Below are 26,853 nucleotides of genomic sequence, written 5' to 3'. Positions count from 1 at the left end.
CTTTTCTTGCAACTGGCCCTTTTACATATTTATGGCACACAAGTACTTCAGCAGTTTGTTTTTATTGTGATAGCAATTATATGGATACTCCAGGCGCATTTCTGCTGTTGTCGTCATTGTGATGTTCTGTATAAAGTCCAAACGCGATAAAATCATCGCCGTGCACCGTATGCTGTATGTGTGAGAGAAAGCATGCGAGGGTGAGCCAATGATGATGGCTCAATCAAACGCGCGTAAGGGAGGAAAGCAGGGAGCAAGCCCGCCATCTTTCGTCATGCGCAAGGCACCAAGGGAGGGGAGAAAGGAGAGGGGTTCTACTTCAGCAGCGGCTGCGTACGGCGCGGCCGCACGGGCCCTATCTTAAAACCGATTTGCGATGGGGATAGAGTGCACCAAGTAGTGACAGCTTCGTGTGCGCTGTGTTCTTGCCGCTTAGATCACGCTGAAGCAAGAGGCAGTAAATGGTCAATTTGTTCGCTGCTCCTGGTGCGCTTTCTCACTCCAGCATTTTGACAGCGAGTCTGCGCAGTCATCGAGGAGATGTGTTCATGTTTGTTTGTGCACAAGTGACATCCCGCTTGTTAGTCTACTTAGTAAGCGAATGTTTGCAAGTTTTAAACGGCCGATAAAACTACTACAGTTAAGCCTTGATACAACAAACTTCAATATAATGAAATTCTCAATATAACAAAGTATTTAAGTTTTCATAACCTCTTGTCCATAGAACACCATGTATTTAGAACCTCAATATAATGAAGTGTGTTTCTATGCGATTTCAATATAACGAAATTTTACTACCACCACAAAGGAATGCCAAGACAATAAATTGAAATTTCCGCGGACGCAGATGGTCAAATCATTGAATTATAAGCGGCTGCTTAAAGACACTACTCTCAAATTGCGCACCGCATGACAAGAGCGACCACCAAAGTGAAGCCACATCGTGTTCCGCATAAATTCCAAGTGCAATAAAATCCGATCATGCCACACATACTGTGTGCTTTAGGCGCAAGAGAAAGTGTGCGAGGGTGAGGGAAGATGGTGGCCTTATGAGTGCCGCCTTCTCAGGCGAGCAAAGGGTAAGAGGGGGAGCGGAGCAAGCTTGTGGTAACGCGATCAAGCGCACGCGAGGGGGTGGAGGGGGGAATTGGAGGGTAAGTTTGCGCACATCTCGATTTCTAGCGTGCATCTCGGCCATGGCTACGCATGTCTGTAAGCGCTGGCTGAGTGCATACGCAGATGTGCATCTTGCTTTAGAGGTAATCTGCCGCATGTGCAAAGAGTGGGCATGCTGAGACGAGGTGGCATTATGTAAGCAGTCCTCCTGCAAATTTAGTATTGGAGATTGCATAATCTCGAGTTCTGGTGACCTGTTGGAGCAAGAGGAAGAGTAAGCATTCGCTCCCTGCTGCCGGGACTTTTCATGGCAGCGTCGCCCCAGTGCGGGTGACGCTATATCAGCCAGAGGGGCAGAGTGCACATGAAAGCATGGCTGGCTTTGCTTAATTTGTACCGCCGATGTGAAGATATCGTCAACGTGGTATGAAACTGTATAATTCGTCGCCGACTCCCATATTAATCAAAATAAATTGTTTTTTTTAAAATTCAAGTTTGCTTTTTTCGATTGTCCGATAATTCGGAAAAGTCTGCGGCCCCTTTCCTTGTAAAAAAAATCGATCGGCGAAGTACTTATATGTATAAAAGGTGGAATTTCAATAAAATAAGATTTCCATATACTGAAGCAAATTGCCGGTTTTGCTGACTTCGTTATATCGAGGTTTAATTGTATATTCTTACTTCATATAGCTGTCTACTAATTTGCTATTGCAATTGATGCTTTGCCTTGCGGGCGGAACTGCAACTTTTTTCTTTTGCTACAATTTCCAACCTTTTTTTTAACCAACCGTTTATTTAGAGTTTTTGTAAAGCTTCCTTCCATAAGTAGCAATGCAACCATGCTATAAGTTGCTGAGCAGCTATTTGTGCAGTTTTTAATGAAAATTAGTAATCTTGTGTTTAAAGCTGAATTTTGACCTGATGGTAAGCTGCTCTTAGTCAGTACAGGTGTGGTACTGATTTCTGCAGAAATAAATATTACTGCTCTAAATATCTATATAAGAGTCTGCAGTTGACTATTCTATATTCAGTACTTACTATTCGTATTTGTAAAATTTGCTGTTTGTCTATTCCTTATCACAATGTAATCATTTTTTATACCTTTTCCCATATTTGAGAGAACTGACAAAGCAATTACGTTCCTGAAGTGTTCTAGAACTAGTGTTCAGTGAACACCAGCACAGCCCTCAGCACCACAAAACATATTACCATAAAAACCCGCATACAGGTCAACCCCTGAAACATTATTTCTAAGAAAATGGAGAAGAAAAAATGGTATAAACTGGTAAAAAATGACCGGCTTATAGGATGGGGGTCAGCTTTTGGCCGTGGTATTTGAAAAAAAGAAAAGATCAACCTATATTCCGTTTTTGATGGTATACAAGGGAGTGGTTTTTGTTATCGTTCACAAAATTCTTTAATATTGCCCGGGGCATGTAGCACAATTCTATTTCTTGAGCTACATTATTCTCATGGACAGACATTATTAACTCTAACCACTCTGGCAGTGCTAGAAGAAGTACAAAGGCTTTCCATACCTGATGGTGCTGGCACTGACTGCGAGTCGGAGAACACCGGGCTATATGAAGGTGCTTGGGTGCTGCCAGCTGTGCTGCAGAATTGGCTTGCCGGGTTTTTGGGAGTGCTTCTGGAATGGCCAAACTGCTCCCTGGCTGGAAATTGAGTGGGCTCGTCTCTTTGGGAAATAAGAAAATTTTCATCACTTTTGCATGTGCTTATTGCCACTGGAAGTTGTCGGTCCCTGCCTCCACTTTTAAGCGTCCTCAGATCTGGACTGCTGAGCGATGGCAGCCTGTGAGGTACACTTCGCAACTGAATTTGTGAGTCACCATTACGCTGAGAGTGCTTGACACTGCCATTTGTGCTGCGGGGGCCGCGACTGACCTTAGGGGGAATGGGAGACACCTTGTGATGAAGCCTTGATGGGGACTTCAGCAAAATGTTCTGACTTCCAGCGCTAAAAGGTGGTCCCTTGCAGCGGATCGGAAGCTGTGACCTGTCCTTCTTTTGAGGCGACGAAACACGTGAAACAGTCCGTGACGCTGTCAATGTACTCATGGACGCCAGGCCAGAGGAACGAGATGGTGACGCAGAAGATGTAGTTGACACTGTGGAGATCCGAGATGCTCTTGCACGAGGAGCTGCACCTAGGGGGCGCTTGAAGTAACCGTCCCCCTGAGCCTGCCTGTAGAGCGGAGAGTTCCGCTTGGAAGCTTCAGGGTACAGATGAGCGGCACCAGCACATTTGTTGACGAGCATTTTTGAAGCGCTCGAGGATGCATCTTCCAGGGAATGGTCTATGCCTGGCGCTGACTGCTGTGACAATAGACTGCTGTCTTGTGACTGGCCTGAAAGGCAAAGACATAGCAACAATCACTTAAGGGGAGATGAGGGTCGAAGCATTGTATTTCTTTAAAAATGACTTTCCAGATTTTGGCTGCAATACTGTATTAGGCTCCAACATCCTATTTTCATTTACAAAAAAAAAAAATAAAAAAAATCAAGGCATATCTCCAACCATAAAACAGCAAGAAATGTGTCTAATTGAGGCATGGTAGCTTAAGGGCTTGATTTTTGCATTTATGCTCCACTGATGAGATGATCAACCAGGTGATAGAAAAATGTGCGGAATATAACCAACCTTTATATATAGCTTTCATTGATTACAAGAAAGTGTTTGATTCAGTCGAAACCTCAGCAGTCATGGAGGCATTGCGGAATCAGGGTGTAGACGAGCCGTATGTAAAAATACTGAAAGATATCTATAGCGGCTCCACAGCCACCGTAGTCCTCCATAAAGAAAGCAACAAAATCCCAATAAAGAAAGGCGTCAGGCAGGGAGGTACGATCTCTCCAATGCTATTCACAGCGTGTTTACAGGAGGTATTCAGAGACCTGGATTGCTAAGAATTGGGGATATGAGTTAATGGAGAATACCTTAGTAACTTGCGATTCGCTGATAATATTGCCTCGCTTAGTAACTCAGGGGACGAATTGCAATGCATGCTCACTGACCTGGAGAGGCAAAACAGAAGGGTGAGTTTAAAAATTAATCTGCAGAAAACTAAAGTAATGTTTAACAGTCTCAGAAGAGAACAGTAGTTTACGATAGGTAGCGAGGCACTGGAAGTGGTAAGCGAATACATCTACTTAGGGCAGGTAGTGACCGCGGATCCGGATCATGAGACTGAAATAATCAGAAGAATAAGAATGGGCTGGGGTGCGTGTGGCAGGCATTCTCAGATCATGAACAGCAGGTCTCCATTATCCCTCAAGAGAAAAGTTTATAACCCCCCCCCCCCCCCAGCTGTGTCTTACCAGTACTCATGTACGGGGCAGAAACCTGGAGGCTTACGAAGAAAAGGGTTCTACTTAAATTGAGGACGATGCAGCGAGCTATGGAAAGAAGAATGGTAGGTGTAACGTTAAGGGATAAGAAAAGAGCAGATTGGATGAGGGAACAAACGCGAGTTAATGATATCTTAGTTGAAATCAAGAAAAGGAAATGGGCATGGGCAGGACACGTAATGAGGAGGGAAGATAACCTATAGTCATTAAGAGTTACGTAATGGATTCCAAGGGAAGGGAAGCGTAGCTGAGGGCGGCAGAAAGTTAGGTGGGCGGATGAGATTAAGAAGTTTGCAGGGACAACATGGCCACAATTAGTACATGACCGGGGTAGTTGGAGAAGTATGGGAGAGGCCTTTGCCCTGCGGTGGGCTTAACCAGGCTGATGATGATGGTAATGATGATGAGGATCATGAGGAAAGTATTGCTTAGATGACGAGCTTTCCTGTTGCAAGTACAAGCAAGCACTAGCCCTGGCTGAGTTGGCACTAGCTCATTCTCCAAATTTTGCCAGGGCTCAGGCGAAGGTCATGCTTCTCACATAATTAATAAATAAAGGCTGACAGATGAAAAGCTGTCTTGCTATGTAAAAAACAAAACCCAAATGTGTCAAAGTTTCTCAACAGCTAGATTTGGTTGCTGCGTCCGAAAAAAAGATTTGCTTCGCGCACTGTTCTGGAAATATGTGGCCATCTTCTATAGCCATCCTGTGGTATTACGAGGGTGACAGAGACTTTGAGGAAGTTCTACAAGATGCTCACAGAGGTCCTGAGGGTATCATACACCTATGTAGAAGGAGATTGTTGAAGTTTTAGTCACATAGAAAGAATAGTGTACATTCTGGTAGAATTCCACGCATATTGATAATCTGAAATAGTAGTGTTAAGGACAGACTAAGGGGGGTCCCGACTATTTTTATTTTGCAGCACATTTTTATATGAGGTGGGAAAATGTCTCTGTAGAAAAGAACCAACCTTCGTTTTGCAAAAGTTAGCATGGATTTCTTGTAAAATATGCTTATTTCACTAAAGGTGGAAAAAGAGCAATTTTCAGGTTTTACAAATTCAAAGGCCTATCACTCTGAAATGAATGCACAGAACCCCGTCAAACTTTTTTTAGGTAAATCCACACCACTAGTACTACTGGATCACAGGACGTTACATTTATGTCACCCACAGTATGTTTTTGAAAATTTTCCAAACTTTTGTTTTTGACCAACTGCCTCTGAATGATCCTGAAATCAAGGTTTTTTTGGGGGCCATTTTAGTTAAGGCAATAAAGCTGAAAAATATTTCTGACAAATCTTCAGAAGGTTTCCTGCAAACTAAGAAAAGAATTACACAACTACACCAAGTATTTATTTCGTTATAAAGTCCCAAAAATACCAAAAAATACCAAAGTTGTAAAATAACAAAAATGTATATTTTAAAAACGCTTTGAAAAAAATAACCATCGCTGATTTTTGTTAAACCTTTTTGGGATACCCACCCAAGACTGGTAAATCTAGAACTGCAACAACATAATGCATTACTTTATTTTAAGTGAGTAAATTGAGCCTATTTTAAGACCTATGTACAAAAATTTCAATGAGGTGTCTCATTCTAACAATAAAATAAAGATCACATTCATATTGAATTCTGAACTCATTTATTTTGTTTTAGTAATGAAGAGTGACACACACTGTGTCTTTTTCCCCTCTTTTCAGCCATGAAACGAGTTGAGCTTGACTTTTCAGGGCTTTTGCATCCGTATTCCTACTGTGGTATGTTGAGGTGGCAAGCATGCAAGCACCAGCAAATTTTTTAAGACTAGTCGGGGAAACCTATTTCCGGCATTGATCTCCAATTAAATCTGCTATCTGAAATGCTCCCTCTGTACATGAGCGATGTACCAGCCTAGTGGGAAAGCGCGATGACGTCACTGCAGTGAATAAGCCAGCTGGGTATGGTCAGTGAGGAAAGTCGCAAAACAGGTCCTAAGAATTTTTGGTGATCAAAAAGCTTGCAGAGCTGTGACACAACACTGCAAGCTTTTTGATCACAAGATTAGCCCTGACAGCACTGTTGTCTTGGGGAGAGAAAGCAACCCCCAGCGGCGGCTCCTTTTGGAATCCTGGGACATCCAGAAGATGCCGGGTAACATCAATTGTACGTCAGGAACACTTTCCGCCATTTACTCTCAAGGTTGCGAGAAGCACACGCGTCCATTCCCTTCTGCGTACTCAGGTCGTTGCGTTTGCCCATTGCGAACGTATCGAAAGTCAATGTAGACATGGGAGAGGTGCACTATGCCTTCTCCCGGTTCTCCCTCGGTCTAGTGACACATGCACCCTTCCCCTCGCGAAGGTAAAAAGGTATAAAACAGCATCAGTGGGTGAGACTCCTTCTCTCTGGTGCACTGAACTCAAACCTGCTGGATACAGTTACCTGCCACAACTCATGAGTGAGCGCTGTTGCCCGACTATCACGTGCAATGAGCCAAGACTATTTATTACTTATTACTGAGTAGGCTTCCCTCTGCAAGTGCTACTTGTTGCTTGTAACAGTAAACGTTGTTAGACTTGACACTGCTGGTTGCCTTATCCTCCTGAACCCAACGTAGCTATGATTATATGCACTACGGGTTGGGGAGTACTACGGAATGACTGTGTGTGGCTAGATCCGGAGCTTGCCTTAAGTTCTAGCCTGACGCAGAGCATGCCCCCCCACAAGGTCTACGATAAGCGTCTGTATGCCATTTCGCTCGTGAAGAAGAAGCTGGTTGAACTCCAAAACACTGAGTCTTAAAATAAATTTTCGTTAGAGTTTTCATTCTCTTTAATTCAGTTGTCCCCAACCAGGCAGATATCTGCCGAATATTTACCTTTGGCACACACCAAACATTCAATGTCATGCACTCACTTGCACACTCTTCTGTTCACACCCACAGATACTCGTACATGCTCATAATGATGGCAATTCACACTCATCATAGTTTACTGATAATCAGACTAGGGTGTTAAACAGAAAAAAAAGTACCGGTTCGGCTTGGGTTCAACACACTCTTCCTTTCTGGTTCAGTTCCAATCTTACAAAAACAGTTTGCAAGCTGCTTCAGCATAATACACTTTATCTAACCTTATGTTGACATAGTGACTAGTGCTATCGACTTGTTTGCATGGCACACACGCGAGTTATGTCAGGCAGAGCCAGAAACGGACAACCTAGCATGTGGGAGAAGGCAATAGATGTTTTTACATGAATATCAATGAAGTTTGATGTAATACAACTGCAGCAGGCTTGCACATAGACGGCCATCTTAGCACGCAGTAGCATCGCTAGATCGGGAGTGTGTAGCATGTGGTGCCAGCACCTCAATGCATCCATCTCCGCGCTCCCGCTTTCCAGTGTTTGTTTTTATCATCATCCATACTGAGTATGCGCAAACTGTACAAAATAACATTCTCTGATGTATAAGCATGCTCATTTAAGTATTTGTAAAGGGAAGATATCGATGGTCACAACCTAATTATAAAGGTATTTCTTCACAAATGGTATGTTGTAATTTAGTGACATAACATTGAAAACATAAAAAAAGGACTGTGAATGTAAACAAGCATTTGGAAAAAAAAAATAAACATTATCAGTTTGATAGAGAGCACATGCCCAGGGATGACAAGCGACAAATCCTTAGGAAAACTGATGTCGTATTGAGCATACAACGAAGCACCTTATTTTCTGTGCATTACAATATCCAGAAATCAATTATAATAAAAGCAGGATATAATGAACATGCTTAATCATCAAACACACAGCTGAAAGTACATAGTGGACGAGTAAAATTTACCTGAAAATATCCAAAAAAGTAATGAAAGCAACACCATTGGAATAATAGCTGTGAAGTTCTTTTTCCAACACTGTGAGGCATGTTTGCACAGATTGCACCGTATGAGAAATAGTTCACACCATGAATTCAGTATAAAAAAGCATGAAGCAACACGATTCCTAACCTAACTATGATACACGAGCACTGTTGAAAGTCCGGCTGACTTGAGCATTCTCAAAGTCAGCGCTGGACAATGACATCTTGAAGGTTCACGGTTGCTTCACAGATGCAACAGGAGTGATACAATTTGGTACAATTTTCTCACAAGCACAGATGTGCATGCAGCATGGGTAGTGCCCAGCCAAGACATCGACATTTGCTCAGTTGAACTGAATGCCAGTGCCGCATACGCACAAGGCAGCAACGCAGATGCTCAGTTTAAGCAGCATGCACACTTTAGAGAGAAGGTCAAGCGCACGCTGAAAATGAACGCTAACTGAACCAACCGAACTCTGCGCACAGTGTTGATCGCTTCTTGCCACGACACCAGCGCTGTGGGGTCTGGTTATGCCTGACTCTCCTCAGAAAGCTGAAGGAGAAAGCGAAAGCTACATTTATGTAGCACCCAATATTTCACGCTTGCCTACGAGGCTTCCCACGTTTTCCTTCCAAACTCCTTCTATCGTGCTGCGGAGGCGCAAAGAGCGGAAACAATTCTAGGAGCAAAACAAGAAGCACTGGGCAGGGACCGACACCGCAGGCACATATGTAAATATTAGTGTGTGTATGTGTGTCTGTGTGTGTGAGAGAGAGAGAGAAAGCGAATGGGGGAGTGCAACGTAAGTGCGAGCATTGTGCTGCCAATAACACGGCTGCTGTGCAGTGCAGTCCTGTGCAAGGTATTTCTTTTCTTTTTTTCTCTTGATATAGTTGTTTGAAGTTCGGTGTGCGCCACTTGAATGAAGCTTTAATGTTGCTGCAATCGCCACAATTTCAGTGACAGCTTTTTTCGAAATCGACCATAGGTTTGCAAAATAATCAGAACTCACTCACAAAATTTATTTTTTGCTTAAGGCTCACTCGGAGTGGGACTCGCCAAAATTCTACCCAGCTGGTTTCACTCTGACTCAGACTTACCAAATTCTACTCCGCTGGGCTCACCCGGACTCGCACTCACCAAAATTCTACTCAGCCGGGCTCACTCAGATTCACTCACCATAATTTTACTCAGCCGGACTCACTCAGACTCGCGAGCGAGTTTTGCAACCTATGGGTTGGAGCACTGACAAAGTGTGAAATGGAAAATAACAGGAGTAGAATTGTTATATGATCACAACCTTAGTCTGGAAATCAAGCCAAGCATGTCCATTTTTCCATGTAGCTGCTCAATCAGCTGAGCTGATGTGGAGGCCAGAAGTCGGCAAGGCAAAATCAACTACTTAAAGCTTGCTAACGTGATTAACAAAATGAACAGTAAAATTTTAGATACTTACCTTCGTACTGCTCACTGTAGGTGGACTTCCTCAGTCCAAGCTGTTGCTCAACGAGGTCTTGGATGGACAGCTGATCAGATGGTGATGCAGACTCCTTTTCAGACTCTTCGAAGGCAGGAGGTGCTCGCGAGAATCCCTACATTACAATACCCAAAAAAAGCCTCAGGTATCACAACCAACCCACAACAAAATCCCCGGCTCATAAGATTTGTCATGTCATTTTATTTAATTCCAGCATGGTCCAAGTTAAACTCCAATGCAGGGCAATGCAACAATAAGTAATCTAGAGGTTGAAAATCAGTCGTGCAATATTATATATGCAGTTCATTTCCATTAATTCGACCCCTTATGGGACTGCAAGATTTGATTGAATAACCAGTAAGGTTGAATTAAGAAAGGGAGACAAATGAATGAATTTAAATTTTTTTTATTGCTTCAAGTAAGCTGTACGTCTCTTTTTCACACTTGAAACATGGCATGCAGTGAAGAACGCCGTCATGTTTAAACGCTGCCTCAGCATGGCATGACAGAAACAAGCTGGAACGAATGGTTTCACAGGCGGAAGGAGTGTCAGCCACTTAAAGGGCCCCTGAACCACTTTTTATCGAAGTGGAAAAATGAATTTGAAGTTGAATTAGGCTATTTCAGAAATACATTGCTACAAAAGGCACTTCAATGCATTCAGGAGAAGCAGTTCTTGGCAACCAAACAACCTGTTTGCGGTTCTTCCGCTCCTTCTGAAATGCCTTGCACTGTGAAGGCTACAGCAGAGCGGGGCGTGCCCACAACGCTCTGCCTATTGAACGTCATTGTTAAGTTAAATTATGGGGTTTTATGTGCCAAAACCACAATCTTATTATGAGGCACGCTGTAGCACGCCAGAAATTAGGACTACCTGGGGTTCTTTAATGTGCACCTAAAGCTAAGTACATGGGCGTTTTTGCATTTAGCGTCACCATAATGCGCCATTCAAATTTAATATTGGATGTTCACATAGAGACCATTACTTTCAATATTGGGTGCCTGTGATTGCCAAACTCGGCTGTCCTCGGCGAGCCGCTGTGCACTCAGCCAGCAGACTCATCGCAGCACCCCACGGTGGCTGCTGTATCTATGCTATACAGCAGACCGTAGGTACGTGTGCATGCGCAGTGTTTTCTTTGTGCACGACAGGGCTTGAGTGCATGCTCCCACTCATATGCTCCAGTCTGGTCGTGCTATGAGGTGTTGACCGGCTTTGTCCTGCACCACGTTGACAGACGGATAGTAGCCACATCTAACTAGCGCATGATGAAGTGCTATCAATAGCTCAATATGATGCGATGTCTGCCAAGGCATCTAACCAGGAGTGGCCAGGAGTGAGCACGCGCTGGTAAGCAAGCATGTGATCTGACCTTAAGTTACCTGTGGTTCGAGGCTAGTTGAGTGTTCAAAACTAGTTGAAACCAGCAAGACTTGACAGCTACGCATAAGCAGGGTCTACATGGGAGGCCTCCATGTAGACTACATGGGAGGCCTACATATGCCTACATGGGAGGCCTCTACCGATCATGAGCAGACAATAGTCGGCTTATTCCAGAAGTATGTCCTTATTATCGAAGTTCGAAAGTATATTTTCGCTTACTTCAGCTTGTTTACTAAATTTCCTCAGTAAGTACACACAGTAACAGCAGGAAGAAGCACACTGATCCAAACCCACTTCTTGACTGATGTCAGCTATTGGCCAACAGCAGCCGCGGATGGGAATCTGCTACGTTACAAAATAAAGTGTCAAGAAAAGAATGAGGAGCAGGCTTCTGTTGAAAAGAGAGCATCTGAGAAAAAGGCGATTTCATGCTCCACTTAAGAGCTTCACGTGCTGCACATGACTACAAAACTTGGCTGAGATGTTCACAGCAGCGTCTGCTATCCGCAGACTATGTTTTTCACGAAGCTCGAGAGGTGTTTCCCCCCCAGGACACCTTTAAATATAAAAATAAAACAGCTTCAAGCCTAGAGAAGCAGTAACACTGTCTGCTAAAGTCCTTGTGTGTTCACACTTTCGTAACCGCTGCAGCGTATGAGGAGGTTGAATTAACAGTTGCGGCCTGCTTTTACGTCTGAATTACTTTTTTTTCCCGAGCAATGCATGGTTTCTTGCCGGGAAATTCCAGTGCACTTGAACGAAGTGAAATTTTGAATTAACCGAGGTCGAATTAATGGGACTTGACTGTGTGTGCGTGCGCATGCATGAATCTGTGTATTCCTTCAGAAACCAATTATGAAAGCAAAGCTTTCTTTGCCGCTTCCTTCGACTTTCCCACTGCTGCTGCTGCTGCCGTCTGGCACACCACATATGGAGGTGGCTTAGAGCCACCCACAGACGTGGAACGCGACAGAGAGGAAAGGCAATGCAAGAAACTCCTTTGGACCATTACACTGCGTCAAATGTGCCCAATGCCTTATGGAACTCCCTGGACGTAGTCCCATTAGCCTCCTGACAGCTTTAAGTATCTGTGACCCCCTCCACAAAAGCATTGCCGAAATTGTAGCACTTACCTTTCTACTAACATGCAAGTCCAGAGCGAAGTAAATGGAATGGTAGGCAGGAGGCAGAGGAGGAGACAGAGAATAGGTAGAACCCATGCAGTTGTGAAATGAGTGAATAACAGCCTTTCCCCACTCAATAACAGCCTTGCCACTCTTCGCTCGCAGTTCCCATAGAAGGGGAGGAGGGGGGATAGGAAAAGGTGAGCTGAGAAGGCAAGGAAATGCTACTACTATGTAGACACAACGGTGATTGCAGGCAAATGGGATAAATTTAAGTTCAAGGTATGGTACAGTATGTGTATGCTATTTCTGAAACATGAACACCATGCAAATTTGTCAAGCGCACAATTTACACAAGGTGTGCAGAAGCAGAGTTGCATTAAAGTGCACCGTAGGGTCTAGGTGACACTACAGAAGCAGTCACACGTCTAGTCAACACTTGTGTGCCTGACGCGGTAGCTTTGGGGATATGACATTGCTAGAGGTCGCGGGTTCAATCCCAAACGTGGCAGCTGCATTCTAACGGGGGTGAAATAAAAGACGCTCATGCACTAATATTGAGGAACACGTTAAAGAACACCATGTTGTCAAAATTAATCTGGAGTCCGCCACTATGGTGTGCCTCAAAATCCAATAGTGGTTTTGGAAAGTACAGTCGCCTAATTGAATTAAAGTTTAATACATCTGCCACGATGCGATGTGCCATGTGAGGCAAATGAATATGCTCAACCCTCTTTAAGGTTATGAAGTACAGTGCACAACAACACCTCAAGCAAACACCTCCCCCTGTGTGTTCTGTGTACTATGCAAACAAACAGCAGTGGCGCACACAAGGCAATGTTTAACATTAACCCGCCACTCTCGTGTTAGATTAAACGTTGAAGAAATCATTTGCCGTCTACATCACTCCTAATTATCATCAACCAAAGCAAACAGCATAAAAAGCTTCTCTTACATCGATTCTTACAGTGCGTGGGATCCACATAATTTTTTTCAGACAATTGAAAATTTAGTTTCACCACATTTATTGCATCTTCAGAATCATGTAAAGCCTACAGCTGCAGAATGGATTAAGAATTTACTATTCTTCAGTGAGCTTCATCAAGTTTACAGAATGTAGACTTCATGTGAGAACTCCATACATGAAACCCAGGTATTAGAACAGCAAACTATCTCGCATCTAGCACACTTGGAAGGAACTTATCCGACCATTTGCAAAAATTAGTTATTTAAAAAGTGAAAAACAATGGAAGTGAAATCGCTAAATGGCAAGATACTGACAATGTGAGTAAACATCCAGCCATCTATTTGGCAGTTTGTTTCACTAAGATACTTTACACATATTATTCAAGCTTGCTGCACAGGCCCAATAAAAGGTGATAAGATGTATGTGGTATATTTTAAATATTATTTTCAACAATGCTTCTGCTTTTGAATGTAAAAAATTTAAACACAATACGGTACTAATGAAACATTGCTGATAAGTATATCAACTCATATGTAGTACCTAAAGAAAGAAGAACAACATCGGTGCACATTTACTGTGTTTGAGCACATGGCTTTGAACATTGTGAGGTGCTCAAGCAAATTTCCTCATAGCAATTCAACCAGCAAAGAAATAATAAAAAATACAGGCCAGTTCATCAAATGGCAAAGTTAGCCTTGGCATGTGATGTAACTAAGGCTGCTTAGATGTCCACTTTTACCTTAAGACACCATTCAACATTAATAAGACATTCTCTATTTTACTTCTTCTACAAAAGGATTCACTATAAATTGATGCACGCATTGTAAACTGCAGCAGAGCTCACTGTGCTGCCCCCAGTTTCTTTTCAAGCTTGCTCCATTAGCCTCCAAATTTCCCTTCAACAAAAGAGGAAGCTGGCCAAGTTGATGCAGATTCACTTAAGAGAAAAAACAATGTGGCGACACGAACGAGGCAGAACCATAGAAATGGTGTGGGAGCTCACCCCATTGCGCTCTTTTCTAATCACCATCTATATGTAAACATTTCCTGAAGTGATTTCAAATTTTCACCCCACAGGTGAAAACAGCAAGGATATGTCACTTTTATACAACTTTTCTTTTCTCAGGAATCATCATTATCATCAGCCTATCTTTATGTCCACTGCCCAGGACGAAGGTCTCTCCCTGTGACCTCCATTTATCCCCAATTTCATCACTTCACCTAGTTTTCTGCCGTCCTCAAATGCACTTCGCTTGCTTGGCACCCATTCTGTAACTCTAATAGTTCACCAGTTATCTACCCTAAGCATTACATGGCCTGCCCTGCTCCATTTTTTTTCTCTTGATTTCAACAAAAGTATCGGCTATCCCCATTTGCTTTCTGATCCACATTGCTCTCTTCCCGTCTCTTATGGTCACGCCTTTCTTTTTCAACGACAGTGGTAAGCTCCCTGTCAGAATTTGGTAATGCCTGCCTTATGCACTCCAACCCACTTTTATTCTTCTGTAAATTTCATTCTCATGATCTGTGCGTAATTGACCTAGATAAACATACTCCTGTACAGACTCTAGATGCTGACAGGCGATCCTGAATTCTCATTCTTTTGCCAGGCTGTTGAATATTATATTTGTCTTCTGCATATTAACTAGGAGTGTGCAAATATTCGAAAATTTCAAATATCGAATAATATATTTTTAATATTTCTGTTCGGTTTGAAAACTAGGTATTCCAAAATTTTCGAATATTCGGTTGGATACGAATATTCAAAACAAATTGAATATATTGCTGGCAGTGCGGGAGCAAACATAGTTCCTAGCATTTATTTCTATCTAATCTAAGAAAGTGTTTGAGTTTTTACTGAATTTTGCGATAATTTCATGCTGCTGGCGAAATTTCACCTGTAAGACACTGTTAGCCACTGGACGCCTAAGCTTTGCAGAAAAGCCAGCCTCTCAGTAGCAAGGGGCACGGGTTTGCGAACAGCGAGGATGCACTCTTTTGCAGGTACCGCCCCTAATCCTAAGCTTATTGCTTGACAGCAAATGCGATGAGTGACGACTGATACAGGGTCAAATGCCTCCAAGTTTACGGTAAATTGACGCCGTATGATAAGGCACAAGTTGGAGAGAACGGACAACTAGCAGAAATTAATCTCCAAAGCTAACATGAGCTAAACACAATCTTTTAGTAAAAGGCTTACTAGTTTAATTTTTTAATCAATTACAATACAATTGAAATGTTTTAACATGCTAAAATAAACCAACTTATTAACAAAATCATGTGTATACCATTATTCGACATTCAATTCGATATTCGATGCTAAGTATTCATATTTGATTCAAATTTGAAAATTTTGATTTTCGCACACCCCTAATATTAACCCATTAGCACCTATGTAGTAGAGCTAGTACATTCGGTTTCGCATCTCTACCTCATGAAGATCTGAATATTCCCTTTTGGATATTTCTGTTCCCTGTAGCAAGATGCCATGCAGCCTAACAAAGAGTAGAACCCAATGTTTAATCCATATCTAAAAATTTCGCGCCAATTCCAGTAAAACTGCAGACTTGCGATGAATGCGCGTAAGTACTCACTTTTCATTTATTTCTGCTCACCTGTTTATATATTTTTCTTGTGCTTTTTACGTTGTTTTCTACATTTGCTGAGAGTGTGAGAAATAAACTGTCGAATCTGCAGATTTATTTCAAAGAACGGAACATGCATTGAAAGTTTGGTGTACTTGATACAGTACAATGTGCATTCGCAGTTACAAATTAGCCTTTCTTTTTTCCTTCAGTTGTGTTCTGACATGGATACAAAGCTTTTCTTTGGAAGGAAGCTGTTTTGTCCCTCGTGCAATCTTCTGAATGCAGTTAAGAGTGTGGAAAACATAGCAGAGGACATTGATGTTGTGATTGTGCTGCCAAAACCAGCTGAAGAGACATATGAGGAGGAAGGCGATGACGATTGGTATTTTCACCGTGAACAACATCTGCGGTTAGTGTAGGTTAGCAAAGCCTGCAACAATATTCTGCCAAAATGGTTTCATCGCAATAGCATTATTGACGACGCCTTAGCTGCATTGCAATGTCAACATAGCCACTGCCATGCTTGTTGGGTGTCGCTATGTATACAGTATAGCCTGGTTATAGCGAAGTCGGCGGGAATCAGAAGTTACTTCGTTAGAACCGCTTTTTCGATATATCTGGACTAACAAAAAATGCAAGCATCAAGTAGACCAAGCAGAAAATTTTATTTACGCCCTCTGAAAAAAGTGGTTGAGGGTCCCCTGCACGCGTTTCATGAGCATGCATTTCAGAACAGCGGCCTCAACACTGTCCAAGTGAGCGCAGAGACCTGGTTCGGAACTCAGGTACATACGTAACAGGTCGACAGTTACACCAGTTGCTCCAGAGGTTACTGGCTGAGGTGCACCAATGTCATCCCCTTCGGGGTCTGAGGCACTGTCATCAGCGATCGTTTCCTTTTCAGAAACACTTGTGGCGAGTTAGTTGGTTGTCAGCTGCTCAGTTGCGACGAGGTCTTCATCTGCTAGGACAAAGTCCATATAATCCAAGCCGCCACGTGGGACAAGGTTTGCATTTCCCGTGGACTCCCAAAGCTGCCCTAAGCTCATCACTGCTGTAAGACCGATGTCTACTGCTGCTGTTTCGTCACGAGCATCTATGAACATTTGTAGAGCGCCGCTTCTACATCGCCGTAAGTGGCAGCACAGATCCGCTTCTGGTCACCGCTGCCAATGTCATTGTCCAAAACAGCATCAATTTTGCTTGCATTTTTTATGATTATTGCCAAACTCGACGGTGCTATGTCATACTTCTGTACAATGTTGGTCTTCTTGCTTTTCTAGCGAACTTTATCCAAAATGGTGTGTTTAACTTTCAGAGAGCACCTTTCATTTTGTCGTGGAATTTCCTGGTCTCAATGGACTCGACATTGTCGAAAAGTTCGTCGTTGCAGGAAGCACAAGTCTGGCCAAGCTATTACTGTGGAAAAGTCCAAGCATGCTGTGAGAAGAACCAGAACCTGCTAGTCCACTAGCAGCAACAATGATCTGTTTTTTACCTGTGAGCAGTGATGGCACTCTTCAGCTTTGTTAGCGCAGACAGGCAGGTCATTCGGTTTACCTGGTGGCGCCACGCCAAGGAGAAAAAGCAATTAAGGAGTGCCCCTACAGGCTATGCTTTCTTAGCAGGATGGGGCACCACAAGCGGAACCGAGCTGGACTGGCTCAAAGCGTGGGGCGGCTGTCAACTGGAGGCAAGTTTTCTTGTCAAACAAACTGGGGGACAACGCAGTGTGACGAGAAAGATGACAAAACCGGCAACCTTTCTGGAGGGCGTTAAACCAGCTCATGTACCTGGCATTGAAAAAAAAAAAGAAAGAAGCGCTTGCTTAGTTTTGAGACTGCAACCAGGCAGTGCCGGCTGTGTGATGCAGAGAAGCAAGCTTTTGCAAATAGCCAAGCTGGGCAAAAGAGGCAAATGATGCTGGCGGAGGCTGCTAGAAGTCAAGAATTTCCAGTTTTTGGCCTTGTTGATTCATGCGAAAGCTCAAAAGGATGTTTGATGAAAAGATTTCTTGTTTTTGATTTTGATTTTTTTTAGTTGTGTTTATGTACTTTGTTAAAACGACCGAAAAGGCTTCAAAAATGCGGAAATTAGAAAGGGAAATCAAGATCACTTCGTTATATCTGCTATTTCGCTATAAGTGGGCTGCACTGTATGTGTGTTTGGACACTCATAAGTCACGGTTACTACCCCCAAAAATGAGGAAAGCAGCTGCAATTTCGATTTTGTCACGCCCGAGCATCACGGAAATGTGAGAAGTGCAAGGTCACTTTGCACCTCGAAAAATTTCATGCAAGGAGGTAGGAGTGCAATGGCAAGAGCCTTACCCATTAAAACCCCATGTGCCTAGTGTACAAGATGTAGCACATCCTAACTTGAGAACCAATAAATATTTTTTGATACTTTTTTTAAGATGCGACATTTGTGTTATTCTTTCTTGATTCACAAAGCTTGATGAAATTCGCACTGGCAGTTTTATCATGGGACATAATGGGTTAATTTTCAACTGTACTCTTATACTTCCTCGGTTAAGGTCCTCAATTTGTTGCAATTTGTCCCCAGTGTTGGTGAACAGGACATTGCAAACCGAAGGTTGCCGAGATATTTTTCATTGATCCTCACTTCTACACTTTCACAGTTTAATAGCTTGAATGCTCCTTCCAAGCATGCAGTGAATAGCATTGGAGAGATTGTGTCTCCTTGCCTGACCACTTTCTTTACAGGTATCTTTCTACTTTTCTTGTGAAGAATCAAGGTAGCTGTGAAACCTTTGCAGATATTTCTCAAAATATTCACGTATGCCTCATGTACTACTTGATTACGTAATGCCTCTATGACTGCTGGTATCTATGCTGAGTCTAATGCCTTTCCATCATCTATGCAACCTATACAGAGAGGTTGATTACTCTGCAGATTTCTCGATTACCTGGTTGATGACATGGATGTGATTCATTGTAGAATATCCCTTCCCGAAGCCAGCCTGTTCTCTTGGTTGACTGAAATCACCTGTTGCCCTGATTCTACTGGAAATTATCTTGGCTGAATAGTTTATGCAATACTGAAAGCAAGCTAACGGGCCTATATTTTTCAATTCTTTAATGTCTCTCTTCTTGTGAATTAGTATAATGCTGGCATTCGTCCAGCTCTCTGGTGCACTTGAAGTCGTGAGACATTTCATATAAAGAGCCGCAAGCTTTTCACACATGATAGCTCCTCCATCTTTGATTAGTCGACTGTTATACCGTCTTCTCTTAGCGCTTTCCCCCTGTTCATGCCTTGTAAGGCCCTTCCAACTTCATCTCTAGTCCTAGAATAAGCCTCTGTACCCTTCATGTTCATCACTACTTCGAATGAAGGTAGCGTGGCTGCTCTGGATACTGTTCAGGTTAGTACAGAATGGCTAATTATTGGCTGCACTAAAGAGTTTTATTTTTGCTCGCTATATGATACAGTACAGTGATACGCAACATGGTATGACCTTTGTGCATGCATGTTGTATAGCAAGAATTACAGTGGCAATTACAGTTGGTAACCATAACAGCCACCCGAACCATGATCATCTATAGCAATATGGCAGCACCCACACAGCGCCAACCACCCGCTTCGATCTAAATTCACGCTTGTTACTGGTTCTCCATCCTGTCAGCAAGAAACAAGTGGCAAAATCCGTCATCACTAAGTCTCATCTGAAACTGAGGTCAGAGCATAAGGTATGTATTGTTGTAATTATTGAGATTGGCTTTGTTTTCACACTGCTAGGACTACAGACACGGCGCCGAGCCTTAAAACTGGTTTGGTTTCTAGTTAGCAGATGGCGCCACACCCTTAACACCGGTGATGCGTTGACGATGCAAAATGCTATAAAGGCCTAATTGTTCACTGCATCATTAATTGACTGCCTCGCTCTAGCATGGTATGTGATGATGGTAAGCGAGCAAATGCCAAGTAGACACCGAGCAGACGCTGTGCCACAGGTGAACATTTATGAGGTCGTTTGCCCTTACTGCTTGCTAAGAAGGCTGCAAGGTAACTACAGGGAAAGCGAACAGGTGAAGCGAAGCATTGCTGTCACATGCATGTAAATGAAGCTTATGGTTAAGGCATCAAAACAGTTTTTTGCGCTGATCCACCAACTATGGAGCACGTACCAACAGGATGGCAAGCAGATGGTGAGCAGACAACGTGTCGCAGATTAGCACATCTCAAGGGGAATTCGGCTTTCCTATTCGTCAAGAACTCGTGTAGCTTCCACAGTGCTGCAAGGAGCTACTGATAGAGTATAGGTTGACCTGTTCCTTCTTGACCAATTTTACTCTTTGTCTTCAAATTGAGACAAACACTAGACGTCACTAACCTATGGTCACTGCACTCTACCCTACCTAACCCTTCTACATCCTGCACTATGCTGGGATCGGCAGAGTATGAAATATATTTCATTAGGGCTTTTCAATGTCCACTTCGTGTTACTGAATGTATGGTAAACTATTCCGTATCCCATTTGGAGATGAATGAGTAACCCAACAAACACCGCTTTTATTTGCACTGGCTCTCTTTTCTACAGAAATGACGATGGCACTCACCATCATTTGGTCCACTGGTGCTGACCGACTTCGCAGGTATGCACTGATGGTTACGCGGTCGTCTCCACCGCTGGACATCCATGACGGGCGGCTGATTTCAGCATACTGTAAACCTCCACAGGAGGACATCGATGGAGATTCTTCATAGGCCTGAACAACAATCAGATAGTCGAGATACCAGTGAGAAGCTAACGTGCCTAACATCCCCATAACAGTATTGTCGTATGAGGGGCGTTTATTAAGAGACTCGATAGACAGTCAAACCCATTTATACAGCCGTTATACTATCAGTTTCGGTTCAGTATCATTTCCTATTCGCCATTTCGTCTACCAACATTGGACACGCTGATGGTGCTAGTGTTCCTCTGTATATAAAGCATCCACATCATTAAGCTCTCGCTGTTCATCTGAGTCCACTTCAGCCTCCTTGTGTTCCTTCCACGGTGAAAGTCCGCAACATCACAATAAGGAACTCGATAGTTCCGAAAAAAGTTGTAGTTGTATAAGTAGTTCATTATATTTGAACTCGCCTTTCAAAATATGCAACAGTTAATGACACTGAAAGCTGGTGTTGGTAGTTGTGATTCGACACTGCTTTGGTCTGAAAACCAGATTTTCAGTATTTTCAGCTTTGTTCCCGGCACTATCCTGCATCTACTGCATCTGTAAGTTACTGTCAAAAATGTAATCTAAACAACAAAATGCAGCATCATAGTTCTTTCAAGACGTCGCCCATCCGGTTCCCATCAACGGCGATTTCAAAACTACGAGCGCAGCCACAGTCATCTTTTCAGCTTGTGATAATTATTCATGTTGAGAGCTTGTGATATATTTTACTACCAGCGAAACAAAAGAGGATTCTGCACACAATAGCAAAGTGTTCTAGTTGGCTAGAAGCGAAACTACTGCAGCATGCCTGCATTTCACAGAGGTCTTGTCGTTACGGCTGCAGCATTAGTCACACGTGCACCGAGAGTCGCTAAGTTACATGTTCTATGTCGCTTCGGCCGTACAAGTAGAATTTTCAAAAAGTAGAACGCCGCCACAAACCATGTCAGCAACAATGTAAACAAAGCGGTGATGAACCGGGATCCCTTGATAACTGCACATAAACCGCCAACTCTAAGCAACTTTTTGTGGTAGTGGTGCGTCATGCCGAATTCAAGCCAACTTCGGCCGGCCGAATATTGACAACAGCGACAAGATGGAAACACTTGAGTGGCCGTAGGTCCCAATTGATCCAAATTGCCCAAACAGGCGTAGTGCATGCGGTGCCGCACAGAAAACTGCACAAGAACAAGAGTGTCACCCCTGTTGCCTCCGAGATAGCTGGTGCATGTGCCAATGCTATCTCGTAGGCCATGGTACTGCCTGGCCCACAAAGCATGCCGAGGTCATGCCTTGAAAGCATGGTTACAGCACGGTCGAAAGTGAGTGACTTTCGTCGTGGTTACTGAAATCAATGCATGGCGCTCGCTCATTTCGGTGGTCACATCTTCGTTGTCATTGGACTGAAGTGAGGGGGTGGGGCATGCTACCGTGCACCCAGTAGAATAGTGCTTTTGTGCTTCGAAACTTCGTATGAGCCCTCCATTTACTCTCGCCTGGTTGGAAGTGTTCCGTGTAACAGTATGGTGCCTTTGAAAATGTGCACTGTATCTGGACAGTTTCCATAGGCAATGTTGGAAATTTGTAAATGAAGTGAAATGTGGTTGTTACAACTGATAATTTATGATATCTGGGATCATTATAAGTGGGCTAGACTGCAAGTGCTTTCTTTTTGTCGTGTACAAGGGTACCATTTGAATATTCAGCATACCATTACAATACTCACATCCAATAGATGCTCTTTGTTGAACTGTTGTTCAGCCTGTTGAATTTTCTCAGCAGCATCATCTAAAACAGCAAATTGCAGATGAACAAATTACACTGTTATAAGCTTGTCGCGAGTCATCTCAGCGAAGTTGAGTACATTAATGCTGGGGGTGGGTGAACATATGAAAATGAATAGAATACTACACAATAACTATCTTATTTATATCTGCAATTTAATTACTATATAGAGTATTTTTGAATACTTGAAACTAACAAAATATTTTGCAACAACTGACTGTTACATCTGGCTACTGTTTTCCCTCTGCTAAGCAAAGCATTGCAAGTTATCAGGAGTGAACAAAGACAAAAGTTACACAGGTTTTCAGAGCAATGCAGAAACAAAATTAGTAATGCAAGCTTTCTTGGTTTCATGGCGGAAGCCTACATGACAACCTGCAACTTGTTTGTATAGTGTCATTAAGTGGTTTTGGCAGTTCATGTAGCAGCTTTATCTTTAACGTGACAACCTGTTATGTTTTCCTTAGGTCACGCTACATGTGCCTATGGCACACACATCCTTCAGCATCTTTTCTTTTCCCACAACTTATCTTGTTTGAGCAATCATTTACTTAGCATACTTGGAAAGATAAGTCAAACAGCAGCCATTTGCTTTCTTGAAAAGCCTGTTTACGATGAAGCTCTAAAGTTGTTCAGGGGCTATCTGTGCGATATTTTTTTAATAACAATTAATGATGTAATGTTTAAAACTGGTCCTTTGTCCCCGATAGTTAGCATTCCTTTTTGCGCCGGTCAGTGAAGAATGGTACACAATTTAATACTGAAATGAACATTTCTGCTGTAAACATCGGCGCCTATATTTAATTTAGTCAAACCCGATTATATCAAACTCTCAAAAAACGCCTGTCAGTTCGATATAGGACATAATTCAATATAAGCCTGCTAAACAATTGGACGTCATAAAAGCATATATCATTTATAAAAGCACTTTATTTATGAAACTAGCTTAGTTTCGCATGAAATCGTCCTGTATCTTCTTTCACTTCGGCAACTTCACTGCCTGCGACAGCAAGCACTTCTCCACATTGTCTAAAGAGTGGGAGCTGCTGAGGCCGCAACCTCCCACATTCTCGCAGAAGTGCTGGACTAGTGTTAGTGCTCCAATCACTTCGGAGGATATGGGCAAAAGACCATTGCTGCTTTCCTCATTGTGGCCGCTTTCACTTGTGCTTGGCACAATGTAGGCAATGTGGTCTTCGTTTTCTGGTTCTCCCGCAGTCACAACACCACCATCCGCACTCACAAACTCGTCGACCATTGATCTGTCAACAGCTTCCAGAAATTCTGACAGCTCCCTCCAAACTTCGGCGACATCGCCAATGGCTTCATCGTACTCATGAGCATTTTCAGAGTCCTCGCCAGGCACACAGAAGCTGGTGCATCTGAAGCAGTTTTGGATGAAGCACTTGTACACGGCTGCCTCAACGTCTTATACACAGCCATGCGTACGCATCGGGCACCAGGTTGTTTGTTCAACTTTAGCCGTAACCTCCCCCTTATTCTTCAAAATCGCGGTGAGAGTGCACCTCGGAATCTTGTACGCTGCAGCGACATCCTCCTTCTTACCATGTTCGACTTGATTTACGATTTCGAGCTTCACAACAAAAGACAAATTTTGCCGCTTCACGCTAACCATATGGCAACACTGCCAGATAAGGCCCACAAGGCGCAAACACAACGAACGAGATAAGCAGCGAGGCAACCCAGCCTTGCATCATGCTTGCACGACGAGGCACAAGAGCCTCTGATTGTTTGTCTGAGCAAGCACTGCAGGTGGGCCAGGACCATATTTTGTAGAGGGGTGTCGCCGACTCGCCCGACGTGGCGCGTTCACGGTAGGGAGAGCGCTTGGATGGAGCCGTGCCACTGGGCTAAACCACTTTTGAGATGTGTTGGCAGGTTTCCACAATGCTGCGAGGGAAAGCCAACTTCCGGGGGCACTTTCGCACCATTTGACATTCGATATATTGGGAGTCGCTGCTAGTTTTGTTCTATGTAAGCATAATTTTTTATATATAGGTATACTATACTCATTGTAAATATACTGTGGTCAGAAATTGTTTGATATACACGATAATTCGATATAAACAGGTTCAATATAGTCGGGTTCAACTGTACTTACTATTCGTATTCAAATCATATCTGCAAAAATGAATATTTTCCCACCTCTAATCAATGTGTAGTGTAGATTAAAGTATAATCTAGTACATCTTTGCAGGCTACAAAATGAGGTCGAAAAACAAACACATCTACAATTCCTGTGAGAGTACTGAAAGTAATAGGCATCACACAGGCTGCTGTGTTTACCGTTTCAACACTTGACCTCGGTATTCCCCTTAAAAACTGTCATTCATTGAAAGAATTAGGAGTTTAGATACAACATAGACTTCATTACCAATCCATACAACCTGTAGTTGTGTCAGAGTACAGTTTGCTTGATATGTGGCTTGCACTACTGGTATTGAAAATAAAGTGTGTGCGATGAAATACTACCTATCAGGGAGCAGGTAACCAATAGAAAACTACAAAAACTGTCCTCTCGTATACTTTCTGATATTTAAGAAGACTCTATGATGTGTCTACGCAAACAGACTGCAATTTTCACAATAAGTGGATGTCTCACCCGTGAAGCTTTCTTCAAAGCCCAGTGCAGCCTGAGCCTCAGCATCTGAAATGAGAGAGCCAGTGAAAAGAACATTAATGGTGGTGAAGAAACACTACAGGCACCTTAGGTGGCAGAAATCTGAGCTGGCCATTATGAATACATCGATCCCACACTATCCCACAAATCTATTCATTATAAGGACCAGATTTGAGCTACACAATGATAAGTCTGCATGTAACCAATGACTGGCACATATCAATTGCTTTTCCAGGAAGGGGGCGCAGGATCCCTCAAGCCGTCATTTGAACGGCTTTTCCCTTCACCTCTTGTTACACTGTACTGTGACGAAGCAAATAAATAAATCAATAAATAAATCAATATGGCAGCGCACTTTAGCAGCACATAAGCACTGTAGTACAGCTCTATTCCATCATAATAAACCATTAGCCCACCTTAAGTCTTAAGCAAGCAATTATCAATCTGGTTATAAGCGGGCTCAACTGCATAGGAAGAGGTGGTGTCAAGACATTTGCAGTCATGTTGCAACTAAAGGCACAGCACAAGGTAGCCACCTCATATGCATATGCAAACGTCATTGTGCAAAGTTCAAGAAAGCTAGGGCAGAACTTTGTAAAGGCATAGTTTATATCAAATAAATGAAGCCAACTCCATAACAATGTCAAATGAATTAAGGCTGCATGTAATGCTTCTGTAACTGCAACAGACCTCCTAGGAATAGCCTATGAAGGTTTATGCATTAGTGTTGAGTTGTTTCATTATCATAACATAAAATTTCCAGTGTTATCACTCACCAGCCTCCGAAACATCAAAGCGTTCCCTCAGGTATGCGTTGGAGCTGCTCATTGAAGGTTTCTCCTGTAAAGTGCAAATGAAGGTGTAAATATGAATGAATGAATGAATTAATTAATTAATTAATGGTTTATTTCATCATCAGTTCAGCATACATATCCAGTGGTACAGCGGGAAGGGGTGGCGAAAAGGCAACTGAATGCCTGACAATGCACCAATCCCCGCCCAGACCACGATATTGCACAACACTCAGCGAGTCACTATCTAATACATCAATGTAGTAAAAAAGGGGAAAAAAAGGAAGAAAAACAAAATTATTGCAGTACACTCAGCCTGTAATACACAATACATAAATATAATACTACATAATGGCACATAATGTAACACTAATACATCATGTAATACATAAATGCAGAAGAGAGAAAAAAAAAGAACTAAGCCGTGGTTTTAATAAGTGAACTAGAACATAATTGATATGAACAGCTTATCGAGAAGAAATTTTCATGGCTGAATTTTGAGGCACAATACAGTTCTGGAAGAAAGTATACAATATAAGGAAGTCTTACACGGAAGAGAAAAAAAAATGTCATGTTTGAAGCGCCATTAGATAAGCATGTATCTTTTTTTTGAAAATTGCTACTGATCGGCTTTCATTCACTATGCTCATGGCCGTCATGTTAGAGTTTAAAAATGAAGGAATAAGGTGCGTTAGTTTTTGCTTGCCGTAGTTGGTTTGAATCCTTTCACTGTAATAGGTGGTTTTCCTAAGATTATACGTGTGTGTTTTCCGCGAGTAGGTATCCTGAAATATATCTGTGTCCGATTTAATTTGATTGTACATGACTGTCGCTAGTTTTTTATGAAATATATTTTCGAATTTTAATATGCTGTGTTTATGGAAAAGTGTAGCAGAAGGCGTTTGGCGCAGAACATTTTCGATTATACGCAAGATTCTTTTTTGGAGCCTGTGAATACTATCTTTATTTGTTTTTGTTGTTGTGCCCGATTAATAGGCAGTAATGTATGCGCGAGTAAACTAAAGTGTAGTAAAGCTGCTTTGTCACCCAGAGGGGTAGTAAACATCTGATTTTGCCAA

General features: G+C 42.7%; 1 protein-coding gene across 2 annotated transcripts in view; it reads right to left on the bottom strand.

Annotated features, from left to right (window-relative positions):
- LOC142582901 (uncharacterized) overlaps positions 1-26,853 on the bottom strand; it is a 110,051-nt gene that overhangs the window by 75,709 nt on the left and 7,489 nt on the right. For both annotated transcript variants that reach the window (XM_075693012.1, XM_075693014.1), the window contains 6 exons: positions 25,760-25,823; positions 24,966-25,010; positions 22,284-22,345; positions 20,450-20,599; positions 9,783-9,918; positions 2,655-3,485 (listed from right to left, as the gene is read on the bottom strand). In XM_075693012.1, the coding sequence (XP_075549127.1) occupies positions 2,655-3,485; positions 9,783-9,918; positions 20,450-20,599; positions 22,284-22,345; positions 24,966-25,010; positions 25,760-25,823 (1,288 nt within the window). The remainder of the gene's footprint in view (positions 1-2,654; positions 3,486-9,782; positions 9,919-20,449; positions 20,600-22,283; positions 22,346-24,965; positions 25,011-25,759; positions 25,824-26,853) is intronic.

This window comes from Dermacentor variabilis, chromosome 5, assembly GCF_050947875.1.
Source record: "Dermacentor variabilis isolate Ectoservices chromosome 5, ASM5094787v1, whole genome shotgun sequence".
In the NCBI taxonomy this organism is placed as follows: domain Eukaryota; kingdom Metazoa; phylum Arthropoda; class Arachnida; order Ixodida; family Ixodidae; genus Dermacentor; species Dermacentor variabilis.
This window is presented reverse-complemented; position numbering and strand designations above follow the sequence as displayed.